This window comes from Lampetra planeri, chromosome 8, assembly GCF_965212315.1.
Source record: "Lampetra planeri chromosome 8, kcLamPlan1.2.h2, whole genome shotgun sequence".
NCBI classification, from domain to species: Eukaryota; Metazoa; Chordata; class Hyperoartia; order Petromyzontiformes; family Petromyzontidae; genus Lampetra; species Lampetra planeri.
Genome location: NC_136114.1, coordinates 13,248,348 through 13,267,723, shown reverse-complemented (window position 1 = coordinate 13,267,723; position 19,376 = coordinate 13,248,348). Strand labels below are relative to the sequence as shown.

At 45.0% G+C, this 19,376-nt stretch overlaps 1 protein-coding gene across 5 annotated transcripts in view; it reads right to left on the bottom strand.

Annotated features, from left to right (window-relative positions):
* The window catches only part of AMBRA1 (autophagy and beclin 1 regulator 1), a 103,399-nt gene that overhangs the window by 6,424 nt on the left and 77,599 nt on the right, over window positions 1–19,376 (bottom strand). For all 5 annotated transcript variants that reach the window (XM_078597100.1, XM_078597101.1, XM_078597097.1 and 2 more), the window contains 4 exons: window positions 14,359–14,498; window positions 11,155–11,259; window positions 9,313–9,476; window positions 2,031–2,339 (listed from right to left, as the gene is read on the bottom strand). In XM_078597100.1, the coding sequence (XP_078453226.1) occupies window positions 2,031–2,339; window positions 9,313–9,476; window positions 11,155–11,259; window positions 14,359–14,498 (718 nt within the window). The remainder of the gene's footprint in view (window positions 1–2,030; window positions 2,340–9,312; window positions 9,477–11,154; window positions 11,260–14,358; window positions 14,499–19,376) is intronic.

Here is a 19,376-nt window from a genome sequence, read left to right as displayed (position 1 = left end):
GAAGCGGGGAATTGGGGGGGGGGCGATGGGGGGAGGTAGAGAGCGACACAGCTCTTGCGAAGTGGGTAATGAAAAGTCACACCTCTCATGTGCCCTAAACTTTTGCGAAGCTGACCGGCTGACCCAAATTGTCAAGCTGCTGTTGGCTACACCCAGGCGCCGTTGCTTTTGTTAAAGTCTGCGCAGTTAATGGAACACAACACAGCAGGAAAAAGCACTTCTACAACCCAAGCCACACAAGGACTGCTATGAAGATTTTTGTTTTACGCGTGAACAAGATTTCCTCTCCCGCTGCAGGCCGAGTTTCTTGTGCAGTTAAGTAAGCTGGGATTAGAGGTGGCTCCGAGGTCATGAAGTCCAACTTAATTAAGAGGCGCATTCTGTGAGCAAGGTCTAAAAACACACAACCGGGTTTCACTCGGCTTGCTGCGTGCACGACGCTGCGCTTGCGTGAAGACACGAGCGGATGCTCAACGCGTGTCAGCGAGCCGTAAATCCCCATTATTGTACCTCGGTGACAGCAGGGCATTAAAGTGAGTTTACTTTAAAACGCCTTTAAATAACAATAAATTCGTATTTTGTATTAAAATTCATGGGGTACGAATAATACGCTGTCATGGAAACCCACACAGGATGCCTTGAAGTACGCGCCTGCATGAATGCAAGAAGAGGCTCCAGTGGTGGTGATTCATGGAGGCTGCTTAAACCGTTATTAATATTGATGGCAAGGACATTGATTTCCTTTTGAGCAGCACAAAAGCAAAACGTCTCGCAAAACCAAAGAAACGGTCTAATCGTTATCGGGAGCATTTTGAAAAACACTTAGTGGAAACACTCACGTTGTGGCTAAAAATACACTCGAGAAGACAGGGATTTAGTCTTGTTTGCATTTCACTGATAACTATGAGCAAAACACAAAATAGATGGGGGTTTTTTCCTCGATCAACATGTCAAACCACGTTTTTCATTGAGAGCACATCTAGACCCTTTTGATACACTAAGACGGTGATATTAATAAGTACGCTGATAGGATTGTCAAAATATTAGGCTAACAAAAAGACAGATTGTATGGCACACAAGTAGAATTGAAAGCTTTAATTGCAAACAAGTACACTGTGGTCAACAAGCATTGCTAATGTTCAATTGTTAAAGGTATTCAATATAGTTTTTCTAATTTCTCCATGGCGCTATCTAAAGTATATTTGAACAATGGTAAAACATGGCAATTTCATTGATAATAGCGTGGTCTTCATCAGGCTAAGCATCAAATCACTTCACAAATCAATGTTTAGTGCCACATTCCAACGGTGCACTATGGGTGTCACAAAAAACGCACTTGGAAAGGCCGAACCATGGTTCAGCGACGGAGCAGAACTGTTGGGCAAACAAGAGCTGCCAATTAAGGTGGCAGTGAACGTGGTGCTTAATTGTACAAAAAGGAACAGTTTCCACTCCTGGGTTCCACAGGTATCACACGATGGCCAAAAGGTCAAGGGGTCCCATGCCACGAGAAGGGGGGGGGGGCGCAGGGGGCTCATGAAAGTACCTAGAGGAAAAACTATTTCAATGATGGTTACGTGGTTGAAAGGAGCGATACGCCAGTCGGCAGTTCAGAACGGTGGTGAAATTATGAACGCACAGTAATTGCCTTCGAAGTTAACACATTGGGCACAGTGGCTTCATTAGATCTGCACATTACAACTGGGTATCTGGCAAATGACCCCAAGTGAAAGTTTCAAGTAGTCTGGGCACAAACGATTTTAAAAGTCGTCAAGGAGGCATTGTTCAGTGGGGGGAGCACAGTTATAGCTGTTTAACACGTCGGCTTTAGCGACCAATATTATCCCAAATTAAGGGTTTTTTTGAGATCGCGTGAGCATAAATGTGTCGTTAAACCCGCCACCGGCAGACACAGCCAATTCGTCAGGTTTGTCACGCAAACAAAACGTGCCAATTAGTTAACGACTTCAGCACACCGGTGTGTTGCAGAGTAAACCCACGACATTCTACCTGCCAGCGGCGTTACAGACCTGCATCACTTGCAGCGGAAGGCTGCGGCGGTGGGGAATCGCTGCCCGTGGCGCGCTCCTGCCGGTACAGCGTGCCGTAGCTGTCGATGACGTCCTGCACGGGTTCGTCCTGCCGGAGTGGAGAGGTCGCCCTCCTCGGCGGGGGCAAAAGCGCCAACGGTGCCAGGGCGCCGCCGACGTCGTCCGGGCCGCCGTCGGTTGGAGCGTTGTCCGCCCGCCGCTCGTGTTCCGCGTGTGCGCTCTCGGCCGGCGCCACGCTGGGACGCGTGGCCCGCACTCCGCTGGGGCCCGGCCTCTCTCCGTCGTCGGCTTCGCGGTCGAAAACACACACGAGAGACACGCGCAGCACAACGGGAACAGTGCTCGTGTGAGCTCATAAGTGTGATTGCGCGTGAAATCGCAAAGGTAGCATTCAAACGCTGGCCAGGATCTCTGCAAATAGTACCAACGTGTGTAATTAGTAAGCATTTTTCTGACATACAGGAACAAAGGCGAGTATAGAGGGATTCAAACTACGTCTTCGTGGACAATATAAATGGATGTGAGCATTATTAAGCGTGAAGCAGACATCAAATAAAGTGCCACGGCTCTTCGCGAGCATAAAACAACGATCAAAAGAGCAATGTCCCAGCATGTCAGACTCCCATGAATAATGGTAGATCTTTATATTGCTCAGCCTAGATATCACAGGTGACTCAAACAATCAGACAGCTATTTTATTTCTGCTTTGAGGCTTGATTACACAGGACATAAAATACATCCCCTGACTATTTAAGCATGCGTAGGGCCCCCAACAAAGCCCAAGTGTCGCAGCTCAGGAGGTGATAGGTAACGTTGTAAACACAACAAGCATGTCCTTTGCTTATAATGAGCGCGAGCTTCGTCACTTTTACCTGCAGATGCTATTTTAAGCTGACAGCGGAACCCACTTGTGACAGCCGCCTAATGAACTAGGTAAGCACACATCGTGCTACCGGAGACAAAAACCACGCATCATGTTCACCATCAGGCGCACGACTGCAGTCGTATACAACGGGGTGAAATTATGCTACGTGACAGCACAATAAAACAAAATTGTCCTCTCAGGGCAGAGACCTGAAAGCCATAATTGCTCCTGGTCACAGAAGCACGCATCCACCATAATTGTTCCTCAAACAATTTGCCGGAGGCTATTTTCCAGGGTTGTTCCTTTGAATTCATGCATGAACAGGTAACGTGTCGGGGTGACAAGCCGAGCACTCTCACGGACCGTCACGCTTGCCTCTACATCTGAATTTCAAAAGGCGACGCAGACTCAAAACAGCGCGTGCCGACTAATTGCCTGCGGACCTCAGAAGACCCCCCCCCACACGACGATCCTCACCTGCAGAACCTCCGTCTACCGCTGTCGCTTCCAAATGTACGACCCGTGATATTTACCCCATGTTGATAGAGCAACCCTTTATCAACCAAGGACTTCCAAACACAACTTACGCGTGTAAAATGGCACAAAAAATGCCAATGGAAGAAAAAAAAATCATTACCCAATGGAACTGCCAAATAAAATATTTCTCAAACCAAGTCCTGCAAACGTTTGAATCTGGCGACAAAAGAGCTGCAAGTTATTTCTGGGCCCCCTAAGTCTGAAGTGACACAATCAATTCCCTGATCTTATATCATGTACCCACATGCGCCATTTAGCCACGTGAATGCCACATGCTCACAGTGCTCCACAGTAACGACGTTCCACATTATCACTTAACAGTGTTAAAAATATAATGGGATTCTTGATAATTAGAGGCCACAAAGGATTTATAATCTGCCAAAGTTGTGAAAATGATGCACGTGCCTTCGGGAAATGAAATATGAGCTTTGGTACGTGAGGTGTATAGCCGAGTTTGAATAATAAATAGAACATATTGCAAGCAGTATTTGATTTGGCTCTGGTACAGGGGAATGGTACTTAGCAATGCATCACGTTGGTGTCTGTTATAAGCAATTACAGGCTCTAACATGAGTCTTGTTAATTCTATCACCATTTCACATTGCATATGAATTCAAATACACCGGATAGTGGGCGACACCCTGTCAGCCATCACCCAATGCATTTAAGTTCAGTGTCACACAGTGCGCACAATGTTATAATAAAATAAATATACAAAGTGCCCAAACTGATTAAATTCCTGTCTGCCATTTCTCTGCCACCACCACTGGCCTCTTGGGAGGTGCATAACTGTTTATAAAACTTAATTACAGACAATCAGGGAATCTATTGCGGTGTTCATATCAGATGCATTTTACCTCAGCTGGATTAAACACGAGTACAAACGGGGCCAAAACCCCTTCAACGTTCAAACTGCCAGCAACAGACAGCAACGTGCCACCATTCCGATCAGCACGGTCGGCTACGTACGGTGCGAAATAAGTTCAACACATATACATTCCCCGCAGCCACTGGTGAATCCCAGAATTACCAAACGGTGGAAGCAGGCAACTTGTGAGCGGGTAAGGGAAGTGCGTGGGGGGGTGGCACTGAGTGTGAGCCATGAGCACTCCAAGGCCTCCCCCCCCCACCATCTGGACAAGTTCCTGGGTCTACATAGCAAGCACAGTCTTCAATTACCCTCCGCCAAGCGTTTAGAAACATTCTGGCTCTGAGCTGACAGGGGGAATACTAATAACATTTCACTTAATTTGTTTACCGTGTAAAACAGAGCTTCATCATTCTCTAATGTTTTAATGTTACTCTTTTTCTCTTCCCTCCCAGGGAATATAGTAACGTATTCCAATTGCTGTGCCAGCATCACGCCGGAGACAAAGACGTTTCTAAATGGAAATCAGCGAGCAGTGGTTGGTTCACCGTGTCCGAATGGTCCCGGAAGATGACGTCACAGAACTATTCATGAAAAGTCACATCAGCAGGCCTAAGTGCCCAGACAAGGACACAACTTTTATATATAGGCTCTGTAAAAAGTTTGCTGCATTTCAATAAAAAAAATCAATGCTCCGAGTTGGAATAAGCCAAACTAGATCTAAACGAAAAACAACGTGATGAACCAAAAGTAATGTGATAATTTTTCATACAGCTAAGGGTGACTGACCTGAGAACATGAAAGTTGCTGCACACATCGAAATCTGGTTGTTTATTTTTGTTCATGTATTATTATCGTTCACATTATTACCTATATCTGAAGAATACGGCGAGCGCTGGAGATGAAAAGTGGCATTACCACAGACTCGGTGCAACCAGGCTCAACTAAATGTGTTTGCGCCGTACGTGCATCCGTTGCAGTAAAATAACGACGCATGGGAGAGCGCCCATTGAACGACCTCACCCAAAAGCAGCCGTGAACTAAACGCCATGTTATGCAAGCTATTTGACTGTCCATCACAAATGACAACGCTTTAAGTATTTTTTTTTTCTCAAATGCCAAAGCTCAGCCAGAACGTGGCATATTTAGGGCACTCCATTTCATCCGCGGCTCAGACCCGCAGTAGTGGTATGATGAATGGATGGTGGCGCCTTTCAAGGGGTATATTATTTAAATATCCCCTCTAAACCAACACGCGTTAATGAAGGTACACAATGTACCTTGTAAAACTATCTAGGAACTGAACGTCGTGTGTATGCATCTGTATTCAACGTGACGAATAAAACACCTCCAGGCTGATGCATGGATGATCACTTTGCGTGATCGTTAATTAATAATTCACACGTAATATCAGCCTGACAATAGCACTGCTGAGATGCCGACTCCTTATAAGGCAATAAGGCTGAGAATTCAACAGTTGCGCCTCACACTAGGAAAGCCATAGCAAGCAGCCTTAATGCGACACATTGAATGCAGTGCAAAATTAAACAAGATACAAACTGTCAGCATGCCCTATATAGCCTAAAAAAAGGCTGTTAGGAGGAAATACCGTTAGTGAGCACCTATAAAGGGCAGAACGGAGCATGAGTTGGTGGTGGCTTTAGCACCATGACCGGTGCCTTTGTGTCCCCAGTGCTGATGTAAAAGCACACTACCAGATACTCGTTCAAGGCCGAGTCGACCTAGAGGAGAGCGCAGAAGTTCAAATATTCGCAAATGTTGTCCATGAGCGGCAATTGAATTCAAACCGCTGGGTTCATAGCACCATGCCGTAACCACTATTCTACCGTAACCACTACACCACCGCTCGCCCCAAGATGTAACGCAAACATACACACTCATCCTATACTAAGCCCTGAGTTAAATCCACCGGGCAACCAAAAACGATTGAATGTGGTTGGGGCTATCGCTGTGCCCGCACCTGCTGCGGCCGTGCTCACGAAACACGCGCCAGTAAAAAATCAATACAGGTCACTGGAATCAACACGGCAGCAGAGTCCGAGGATGTTTGAGCATCCCAACATGCCGAGACGAAGCAAACAGCTGTGTTTTCATCCTGGCAGAATGCCAACAATGCAGTTGCGAGGCCAATGTTCGATGCACTCTTTATATTTTCTTTCCCAACCCAATTTGCGGTAATGCATGACCTGTGCACTGCTCGTCTCAATGCTTGTTATTTCTTCTTAACGGCGCATGGTCCCATGATTCTAAGACGCCGGCTGTGAGGGGTGAAGGGGGGGGGGCGTGCGTTGTTTCCAAGGAAACTTAACAAACTGCAGTGGTTCTTTGCTTCCCGGCAGCCAATGAGAATGGGGCAATGTGTGCGCCTTAGAGTGAAGGGTAAAAAGGAAAAGCAGACACTGCCACATAATGGAAGGCGATGATAATCACGTGAATAATAAGCCAATAAAACCCAGGGGAAAATGTAAATAAAATATCTATGCTAATAATTATTCAATGACTGCCACGCAAATGGACGGTAAGATGTGGCACCAGGCGCTCAGAGGCCCCCTGCTAAAGCTGCAAAATCAAAGGGAGAGGGGCGAGAGATGGGGAGAGAAAGAGATTATGGGAAAGGAGCAAAGGGCAAGCCAATCTCAGCAGGATTAGGGGAAAAAAAATCTAGTGGGATCCCTCTCCATTAACATCACTTACAGTCTCCAGCGCACTACCCACAACCCCAAACCCGCTGCCCCGTCCCCCGCAGCACAGCAACGCATATAAATTGAACCCGTCATTCACCAACACACGACTAGGGGTTTCGTTTAGCTGCACTAACGCTCGTCCACACGTAAACAAGGAAATAAACAATAAAAACAACCCCCCCCCCCCCCCGCATTTGCTCGTACGGGTACACGGCATTAAAACGCACGCACGGGGGGGGGGGGGGCTGTCAAAGTTGGCGAATTCTGAAACTTTGCACGGCGTTGTTTTCGCACAATTCCAAATATTATTCGTTTTGCAAATAATGCTCAGCGGATGCGCAAATAAACAGCATGATCAACAAAGCTTGGTCGTACAAACTCACAAAAGCGAGCTAAATGAAAGAAGCATGCAATTTAAATTGACGGTGGTCACCCTCATAACAATAATGCACTGATGACACGGGGGGGGGGGGGGGGGAGTACAAGTGAAGTCGACTCGGCTCATTACCGCATTTTAATCAGTACGCAATAATAACACAAGCCGCAGACATTTGAAAGGGCTAGACCCCAACTCCTTTCATTTTCAGTTGCTGAAAACAGGCTCATTTATTTTCAACGTAAATTAAAAGAAAGTGCGTTGATTTTTAATTGAAGGAGTGCTACTTCCCCGTACTTTCATCACAACGGCTAGGGTGTTGTGCCAGTGACGGTTTGTTTTTCCATCACATCATTTCTAAGATAATATTTTTGACAGATCTAACTAAAAGGGGCTAACTTGAAAGAGAGGAACTAGGGTATTTCATCACAACTATCAGCAAAGTGGCGTTCTATACCATACGCAGTGCACGTGTATTTGCGTCTGCTCAGTTCACCGTGTCAAATTCACAGAATAATTCAGGAGCTGCGCTCTTGTAATTTACCAATTTGTGTTCCACAATGTCATTTTGTTAATTGGTTTTGTTTACCCTGCATGTAGCCAGCAATACTAATGAGTGTGAAACACCCTATGTACTTCGTATAATGATTTTCAAATAATTCAAGTGGAACATGTTTAATCACCCAAGAATTATATTCTGCCCGGTTATCATAATTGTATTTTCATTAGTATATGCGACTTTCGCAGGTAAGTCAGATCTAATTATTTTATTACCATGATATTCTAACCCTATTATAATTATAGATGCTTCTGCTGTGCATATAAATGAAGTTTTTGTCTCTTGCATGAAGGGCTGCTGAGACAATTGACCAATAGCGGCACAATTAATTGTGTGAAAGTGCACATTGCACGATATTACTTGCCAAATTAAAACAATCATCCACAAAATACTCAATTGAGATCACACATAGCAATCATTGCCTGCTACTGGCAGACAAATGCCCGTTTGGAGGCCAAGCGCCGAGTCACCGTGTGCCTACAAGGACAGCTGCAACTTGGAGGGTGCCCTTTCAAATGTTTGAGAGAAGATGTGATATGAAGTGCTTCGAGACATGTCGCACAATATACGATAGGGTTGACATGAAGGGTCAAACAATGCATCGATGCATGGATTCGCCAATATCCATTGTTATGCTCACGATATTACCCATCAAATATTACGCTTTCAGAATAATTATCCAAGCATATGCTTTACAATACAATCATGTGACTACTGCAGCCACCAGAGGCCACCATGTTAAACACACTAGGACAAAAAATACAGTATTCTAATGGAATCACGACTCCAAATCGTAGCAATTCATAGAATTGTGTGGGTGACAAGAATCGTTACAAGCCTAGTTGATGGCAAGTGTTTTAAGCGTGCCACGTTTTCATAAAACAATTAACCAGCAACCAAAACAGAAAACAAGCAATCTGCATAAAGTACTTAAATTATGCCTACGATGTTTTCTCAAATCAAACCTAAATGAAGATGCCAAGCAGCTTCGCCCGATTAAGTTAAGGTCCTGGTCATCATCATCATCTAGGATGAATCCACTACTGGATGAAGGCCTCCACAAGCCGTCGGCATCTCTCACCATCCTGCCATGTAACAATCCCATTGAGCACCTGCACACGAGCCGATTTTTGGCTCCATCTCTTCAAGAAGAAGTCCTATTTCCTTATGTCCACAAAGTAATTCCTAACGTCGCTTTGCCCTACATCTGACTGTACCGTCCGCCATGGTTCGTGATATTGAGAGTCTCGGTAAAAATATACAACGGCGCCGATTAATGGACAACTCTGCAAGTGCCGAGAGGCGTTGTATCTCGTCGGCACACACGCACATGCGTGCCTGCCTGGCGTACCGTGCTCGGCGTCGGTCTGTGTGCTGGCGCTGAGGAAGTGGCGCTGCGTCTGCGTTCCCTGAGTGGTCACGGACCAAGAGCCTGGTCCGCGTGGCTGCAGCCCGATGGCGCTCATGAGCGCCAACTCGCGGTCGGGCCTGAACGCATCTGACCTCGGCGCAGACCTGTGGCGCACACACACACACAACATACACACGGCACCGAATCAGACGTGGCAACCGCTACGCGACGGCTCGCTCAATAGCTCACCGAGACTCGTTGAAGCTTATAGGAAATGGATAAACGTTACATGCCGATGTGTGAAAATCGACGTGTCAGTATTTAAAAAAAGCTGCATGTGATGTAGAGAGCGCTTCTTAATCGGCGCGGTTCACACCAAATATCTGGACCGTGGTCTCTCAAACTTCCAGGCCTCGCGATCCACCATGGTCTGCCATTCAAATACAGATTAACTCCATAATTGATTTGATTATTGGTTAGGCCACGTAATGATCTGGCCAAATTTAAGTCGTTAAGACCCTCCGCCACCCAACATAACAACACATTATTGTTTCAACACACGCACCCCAAAGCATCCAACAAAAAATATTCTCACAACAAAATTAGTCAAATAGACACAAGACGTTTTGTTTTGAACTACTTCAACCATCTTCAGGACAAGATCCAGGAAGGCAGAATAACTACATCACCTGACCCTGGCTTCCGCAATAGTTGTCCTGACGTCAAGGAACAAAAGATAATTACATGGCCCAACCCAAAAATGTCATTAGAAATCGTAATATTGGCTTCTAAAAAACTAAATGTTAAGTTCATAGGTTAAGCCCTTACACACCGCACGCCTCATTATTGATAAACAACGCCATGCCAAGTAGAGGGCACTTTTTAATTAGTGTGCTCTCTAAGTCACCTGAGAAGCGCACACACAATCTCAATACAATTTGAACGAGCTCTGCACGTCACCTGTAACGCACATGCACGTGCAAGATCTCAATCTTAATTTGATCGAGCTTTCCTGAAGCTCCCCCATTCCACGCACGCGACCCCTCAATCTTGATTTAAAGCAGCGCTCGTATTCGTTTCCGCAAAATGTGTTTCGCGATTAAATACTCAACCAAAAACCAATTCACTCATATACTAGATATTTAACTTTGGATGTATGTCTTCGGGTGTCCTATACAGGCATTATGAAGCTTTGTTCACACAAAAATAAGACTTTAAGATTAGATCAATCACGTCTTACATTACTGTGAACGCTGCACATCAAAAAAATCCTGACACCATCGGATGGATTACCAAAATGGAGACAGTTGTAATGTTTTGTCAGTTGCTTTTCAAATGCCACACAAAAGGAGAAATGTGAAGTCAATACCATAGAGTATAAAAAAGTGACTGTAGTAACGTCACTAGAGTACACTATAATGGCACACATGATCACGATTTTAATGTTAGATTTCTTGTTTCAGGCCGTCCATGATACATAGCCTCCATAAAGCTAAGTGTTAGTTTGGCCAGCATATTTCTTTATTGCAGCCTCTACATATTCTATGCTGCCATAACTTTCTGTAGGCCGGTTTTCATCCCTTATTCATTTTAAAATAAACCTCACAAAGTGATGTTATTTATTCCGCTTGATATAACAAGCGCCCAGAAAGCTCCGACTGAATGCAAAAAAATGAGTTTTCTTTTAAGCCATCAATCTTGCAAATCGAGGCGTTCATGTTATCCTCGGCCGTTGTGCTGAGGAGCGAGTAATGTCGGACGTGAGATGCGTTCAGTGCCAAAGAGCCAACGGGATGGTAACATGTCGCGGCGATCATAACGACGACGGTGATGGGTGCTCACCCAGGGCGCACAGGCTCTCGACGGCTCTGCAACGAGTCCACGGCCTCTGACAGCGTGTAAAGATTGTCCCAGCCCACGTCGCTAGTCAGGCTTGGGTCCACTCCACTGGGGTGGGGCGGGGGAGGTAGGGACAACCGGCAACGCACAATTGCAAACGAAGGCACACGGCACAGTCACAAAGTGCAGATTCGCATCATATACAACCTGCAGTGCAACACGGGATACGCCACACACGCTCCACGCACAACCACAAGACAAAACAAATAATGATGTGTGGCCAGGAGAAGTGTAAATCATATGCGGCACGTTACCGTTCATACATAAAACACTACGTTGATGTTATGCTCGCAACAGGCAGCGCGTAACACACAGCAGACAGCCACACAAATCACCATGTGCCGCGCAGCACTTACAACCAAATAAATTACCCTTCGGCGTAGCCCAAACTTTCCTTTAAAAATGACAGAGAAAATTATTTAAATGTCTGCAACAGGTAATTAATTGAATAAGGGTTACTTTTTTTTCCTTTTTGGATTGCAAACAAAAGCTAAAAGCATTCTCCCCATACAAAGTTCAGAGGTCAAACCACCGCATGCCCCTAATGGAGTTGAAGTATGTCAGGCTCGTGCTGGACGCTAAACAAAAACGCAAACAAAGAACGCACATTTCACTTGGCCAATTACAAGCCTTCTAACTAAATGCACACATTAGAGGCAATCAAAACACTCGACAGAATTTTTTTGCCGGTAACACACCGCCACGCGCCAAACCGCTGTGAAATTTGTTGTTCACCGTTTTACCCACTGCAATTAGCTGCTCTGTATTGTTTCATACCTATGAACATTATTGCCTTTATAAAAACAGTGAAACTCCTGTTATACATGTTGGTGGGATGGAGCGTGGGAGAACCAATGGGACCGCATTTATTCGCTGAAATTATTCCGATTATCCACATGGTTGTCCGTATTTCATACAATTTAATCTCTCTCGTGTCCAAATGCAACTTATCTCAAGTCAGTGGACTGTGTTCATTACGGCAAACAAAGAAGCATATGTAGTATATATAAAAATTAGAAAACAAAACTGTCATATGTAGAGAAGAAGATAATGGTATTGGGATGGTCTGGAGCATGGACTTGAGGCCAACGAGTCAAGAGCACATAGTTTATGGCCTTGACTACAGTTGCCAATGTTCAAAAAGACCCATCAGGTTAAAATTAGGTTTTGCACTTAATGTGGCTAAACTTTCATCTCTTGAGAATTTTAACAATGGTTTGTTGTGCAATAAACAATCACGTTCTCTCGCTGGGTGGAATGGAAAGTTCTTCTCGCTGGTGTTGAGAACAGGGCACTTGAACAGAGAAACTTAACTTTTTGACATCTTCCCCCAAACAAATCATGTTCACAATGACAATTTGTGAAAAATCTAAACTTAGAAAAACCCATCTAGGAGAGTGTATACTGCGTGAACCATTCGACTCTTCTAGAGCATACATTCATCTTTTACTTGGAGAATGGTAAAAGTTGTGCATCCTAGGCGTTTAAATATGCAGCGTGCGACAATCTGCTCGTGCGTTCTCCATAACGACCAACGTAACACAAATCAGGTCTTGCAGGGAGAGTATCTGCAGACGACAAAGAATATATTTTAACTTTCAATTTAAAGCTTTTGTGACTGCAGTGATTCATCTTCTTGGTTCTTTCGGTAAAGTCACGTAGAAGGGAAATAATAAAATAATACAAATAAAATAAAACATAATAAAACAATTCTCACGACGTTTCGGCCACAACGCAAGCAGCCGTCCTCAGGTGAAGAACAGGTCTGTCGGAAAGACAGAAACGTCGTGAGAATTATTTTATTATGTTTTATTTTTATTATTTTATTATTTTCCTTCTACGTGACTTTACCGAATGAATCAAGAAGATCTTCTTGGTTCCAAGAAGAAGATCTTCTTGGTTCTTCTTGGTTCCAAGAAGATCTTCTTGGTTCTTTCGGTAAAGTCACGTAGAAGGGAAGTAATAAAATAATAAAAATAAAACATAATAAAATAATTCTCACGACGTTTCGGCTACAACGCAAGCAGCCGTCTTCAGGTGAAGACGGCTGCTTGCGTTGTAGCCGAAAGGTGAAGACGGCTGCTTGCGTTGTAGCCGAAAGGTGAAGACGGCTGCTTGCGTTGTAGCCGAAACGTCGTGAGAATTATTTTATTATGTTTTATTTTTATTATTTTATTACTTCCCTTCTACGTGACTTTACCGAAAGAACCAAGAAGATGAATCCCTGCAGTCACGAAAGCTTTAAATCGAAACCAAGAAGATATTTTAACTTTGTTCACCTTACGTATCCACCCCTTCCAACATTTGAAACATTTTCACGATCCAGGGTCACAATTTGATTTCAGAATTGATTCTCTTTTGTAAGCAATGCGGTGAAGAATTTAGTGCCTCTATTAGCTGTAGGAACCACGAGAATCAATTACATACAACATAGACGGATCAAAAATCATCGACTCTCACACGCATGATTTGATGCATGTATTGTGAGCATAAGAATCAATTTTCATTGACAAATCAATGCACAGTTACATGCCTACTCAGGAACCTATTTTTGCTGCTTGATGTATCTGCGTTGCTGTTTGTGCATTTTTTTTTTACTTGGGTCACCCTTGGAAGAGACTTCTTGTCTCAATGGGCTCTTAACTGGTGCAAAGGTAATCAATCAAAATGGAGTGTAGCAGACCAATGCATCTTACAAACACGAACAGCTCGATGTCCGCTTGCCTCCTGATGCCATGCGGGTTACTAGGTTTATTAGACTGTACTTTACATCGGTCCAGTGCAGGTTGGCAAAGGTGGAGAGCATACACATACAGTACAATAATAAATTCTGCTGCTCTGCCATCTGCTGTGCCAGAAGATAGCATTACAAAAGCGGGGCCACGTTCAACATATTTCCCCAAAAATGGTTTAATGATTCGGTATAAACCCTGACATATTTGGTACAGGTAAACCGACTTTCTTTCCACATGTTGACAATCGAAAATGAGCCCAAGGGACAGCAGGAGTGAGAGAGAGAGTTTGGTGGAAGGAGGAGTATTCAAGAGAGCACACTGTGAACAGGGCGAGTTGATGGGTGGGCGTACGACTGCATCGCGTTGGTGGGGTGCTATGGGTTTGGAAAGCGGCGGTGGGGGAGGGGCTTACATGGGTCGGCAAATGATGAGGTCTCCCCGGTTGGTGCCATAAGCCAGGCCCAGCCCCACATCCGGAAGCCAGCGTGCCGAGTTGATGCTCACGTAACGCCTCTGGTCGGGCGGCATCGGGTACACCACGTTGAACACCCGCTGTTGAGCAGAGAGGTGGCAGGGATTAATGATAGCGGCAGATACAAAACGACTTAAGTGCTATCGCAAGTGCAAGCCACTGTCATTTGGTATGCAAAATCTTACGTGTGATGCGACACCATTCTCAGCAAAGGCGAGATAATTAAATCACTATTCACAAGTGTCTCACACCAATGATTTAAAAACCCGCAATAATGGAGATAAACAACTGGACACTCTATGATCCATTAAACGTTTATTGTTTTTGTTATTCTGCGCCTTGTCAAGAAAATGAGCAGGAAATGACAAAGACAATTTAGCAAGGGTTCATCAAAATACTTTAACAATAAACAAGAGTGGAAGATAAAAACAATGCTGAAACACGATTATACGAAATACTACGTGTGAAGTTATCATTGTCAACAATGATGACTGCATACCAAGGAAATGGGACAAGTTGTGAATGACGTGCCAAATTTAGAACCACAAGTAAAGAGAGGCATCCACACATTACATCAACAGCTTTGAACCCACACTGCAATTCTGCACACGACAAATACAATCTTCCACACTCCTCACTATTATGCCCGATCACTTTCGATGCCTGCAACGTTTTAAACACTCCTGAGACGCACGCGGTCGACTCGTTTTTGTCGGTGGATGTGCTGAAAAGTGTCCGCGCAAGTTGATTGCTTGGCTACTTTTTCCATTTCTGCAGAGATGAAAAGGCTCCCTCTGCAAAGGGACACAGCCGGGGAAAGAGCTATCCAAGTTGCTTTAAAAATGGGGGCAGTGTGAGCTGCAATCTCGCAGGAAATGCAGCCTTAAAAGGCATCGGTCTTGTTCCTGTGAGCCAAGCATTATGGTGCCGCGTGCAGCCAGGGGTAGGATGGTAGCCAGGGGCGGTTACTTTGCAGTGTCTAAAATATTGAATGCTTCGCTTCTCCGCGCGAGTCTCTGTCGCAGGATGCGACACCCATTCATTTTGGCGTCTCTCTGTACAGTTTTTGGGTGAACGCTACATTGCCTGTACCCTTAGCCATTACTCCTCGGATCAAATATTTCTTGTTCGTTTCACAATGGAAGAGAAAGAGCATCATTTAAGCAGCCCAATTTTAAAACTAATCTGCATGAACGATGAAAATATGGAGTGTGCTATGGATACCTGTAACACTGAAGTTTTGTTTGATCTAGGTAAGATAGCTGTGTGTGGTGGCAAAAGGCCGTAGACATTAAAATGCACACTATATCATATCTCCAGATACAGCACACAAGGACACACTTGGAAATTCCCACAGGAACGTTCTCCGCATTCAGATCATAAATGATACGTGTCTATATAAGTAACCCCCCCCCCACATTCCCTGGATACCTGTTGACTTATTGAACGTATGTGGCAGGCGAAGTGAGCAGTCCCTTAGCCTATTATCCCTTTAGGAAATCAGCTCAAAATTGCATAATTACAGCAGCATGTATCCACAGCAGACACGACCGCCAGCCTCTGCGGTCCACCACGAGATGGGCATTTTATTCCCAGCACTAGAGAAAACCTACATGATGCGCGCATGTCCAGAGGGAAGTGTTGGGTGGCTGGTGGTGGGGGGTGGTTTGGCGGTATTTGTGGTGGGGGGCGGGGGTGTGGGCCTAGCCCTGCATGCCTGTCACGGCATTTAATATAATTAGAAATGAAGAGGAGCACTTCTCGCCCACACCGAAGAGTCGGCCGTCATTAGCGCCTACCATGCTGCTGCCACGCGGTAAATTTCGACGCGCGAGCACAAGCCCTCGTCCCGTGCCAAACAAGAATGGCCAACGTCTCCCCGATGTAAGCAGAACCCCTGGGCCACTTGAACTGCCGAGGCCGTAATGCCTGTTCGCTGCACATCCATCTTACAAACACCGAGCCTGCTCCAGTCAACACTTCCAAGTACAGGAAGACGGGGTCGTATTATCGCTCATAGTGTCAGCCACAAGAGGCGATAGCTTTTCTAGCAACACCAATGTCGCTAATGGCAACAATTTGTGAAATGTGTGCGGACTGGTCTCCCAACACCACCAGTGAAAATAAATTAGCAGGTTTGTTCCAAGTGACAACTTTCTTTAATTAGCTGCGCCGTGTGGAGGGTTTAGGCCACACTTTTTTGCTTGCACAACCCGACCAAAAAATGCATTATGAACTGTGACAACAATTTGGGGCCAACCGGTCTGCATCTCAATAAATGAGACGCTTTCATCACAGTAAAGGGAGACCCCCCGTTGGTGTTCATCGGTCACGGAAGACAATGATCACTGCGCCATGCGCCTCAGAAGATGACATTCTCCTCCCACTGGTGTAGAAGAAGCGGCCCTTGTATTATTGAAGCATAGGCTGTTGTGGGACAACTTTTTTACAAGAGTGTAAATATTACCAGCAGCCTCACTTGAGAATAAATATTTGTCCAGAGCGAAGAATGATTGTTTTTACTAAATTTTAAGTAAACCATGTAAAAGTATTATTATTATGCTTATTCAATCCGGGAAAGGTCTCAAAACTATTTTTCAGGAGGATCCTGCCAAGTTTGCAGGTAATTTTCCAGCAGCGGGATTTTTGGCCAATACCAGTTATACACTGTTTTTACAATGGGAGGAAACTGGAAAACCCATGCAGAACAGGGGGAGAACGTGCAAGCTCATCACAAGAAGGCGCTTGACTAGAGAATCAAACCCAGGTGCTGCTTGCTCTGAGGGACGAGTGTTATCACTGTGCGACCTTGCTGCTCTAGTGCCCTGTAATGTCTTAATGTTTTTTTTACTGGAAATTGTGTTCTCTTTATTTCTCCATATGCAACACAGTGGATTATAATTTCTTGAACACATTCCTGTGGAGGGAGCTGGTAGGAACGTTGGGTTGCTCGGTCAATGGCCAGGGTCAACGGCGGCGTGGTGTATTCCGCAAATATGGCCGACTGTGAGGGTGGGCACAAGCCGGCGTGAGTAGGTTAAACATTGAGTTTTATAAGGGCACCACGGGGTGACCAGCCCCTCCCCACTCAGCCCCACCCCTCCCACAAAGCCCCACCCTACCCACCCAGCCCCTCCTAATCCTCCCCACCCTCCCCTCCCCACCCAGCCCCACCCTCCCCACCCAGCCACCTCCCCACCCTCCCCACCCAGCCCCTCCCTCCCCACCCAGCCCCTCCCTGCATGAAGGACGGACACAATAATCCCGTGGGCTGGTGTAACCAGGAAGTTCCTACCAGTATAAGCAATTCAATTAGGCAGCGGCAACAAAAAAAGAAGCTTGTAATCAAATTTTTGCCCAAAGGGGATGAGAATTTTTGCACAAATACATTTCAAGTATCAACTAAAAAAACATTTTTATGGCAGCCAATTAGCTTTAATCACAACTTAATTTTTAATGTGGAAATTGTTTAATTTGCAAGATGATCCTGGCAAATGCATCATGCCATAAGCCATTAACATGGCAATAACCATATGAAATATACAAAGAAATAAACACATCCTTTGGCCTTAAAAGGAAAATATATAAAAGGTGACATTTGGGCCAATTGTCCCTCTCCATATAACATTTTATAACCCTTCATTATTACACTTCTTCATGAAACTTCATCTCTTATATAATTTCCTGAAAGGTAAATAATTGTGTTATTGATGAATGTGTTGAGTTTTTTCATTACGTGTGCACCACTGCCAACGCAGCATCACCAACATCGTGACATGAGATATAGCTTGGGAAAAACAACCCACTTATAAACATGCGATGAATAGAAACATTTGAAGGTCTTTCATGGTGCAGTATTACTACATTCAAGAGCGCCTAGTCTCACCCAGGAGATTTGAGGACAGCAATTACTACTAAATGCAGGAGCACAATAATTTGCGGTGCTAATGTTATTCCATCAACCTTCAGTGATAGCCAAATCAGTGTTTTCCAAAGGATATGCGAGCACATGGCAGGTGGTAATAGCCACAGAGGCATGAAGTGTGGTATTGTGAGCATGTGCTGCAGATGTTTCAGAAAGTAGTCTGGCCAGATGGTTAGATATCACACGCCCTCCCCGATAGTTGTCGACAAGTGTAGTAAAGTGATATTAACAAATCTCTTGTAGTGCATCACTTGTGAGTGTTGTTGTCACATTTTATGTGTTCGCCCTCCTGCTACACTATTGCGAGTCACAGCAGGTTTGCGGGCTGTGGAGTACATTTGGGAATAGATGCCACTCGGCACTCAAGCTGTTACAACACTGAAAAAAATTCTCGGTGTTCAATTTTCACATTCCGTACACCAACAGTAAAAAGTTGCCAATTAAGCAGCGCAAATGGCTGAGTGAAGAGGACAGCCAACCGAATTGTTCTCATCTCCAACATTATTGTGAACTTGAAGGCAAAATGAGGACATATTCCCAGCGGCAACTTCAAGAAATACCTATGAACGATAGAACCCAGTGGGCTATCCCCGTTCCACCCCCATGCGAGCTAGTTAGTCTGGCAAGTCAGGCTGCCTCAAACACGCTGCTGCTTACCTCTCTCCCACTATAACCTCCTTCTCCCTGGAGCCACCTTCCCAACAAAACAGCACCACCAACACAGCAACATGGACTCCAAAATCAGAGCTAAAATACATAAATGGAAAGAGAGGAGAGGGTAGTCTTTGTTCGGTCCGGATAATGGAAACGTGCAACTCCTCAAGTGGGCAGATATTATCCGCGCAGGCATCACGCTTCGAGCGAGTGCAAGGCGCTAATGTGATCGGCGGCGAGGGTTGCCCATGCAATTTTTCTCGCCACCTCTTTGAATGCAACGGCCGCATTTTTCCCCCAAACAATGCCATCCTCTTCAACGGCATTTACACGACGCGTGCCTGCATGCACAATCAATATTTTTTTGTTTTTTATTGCC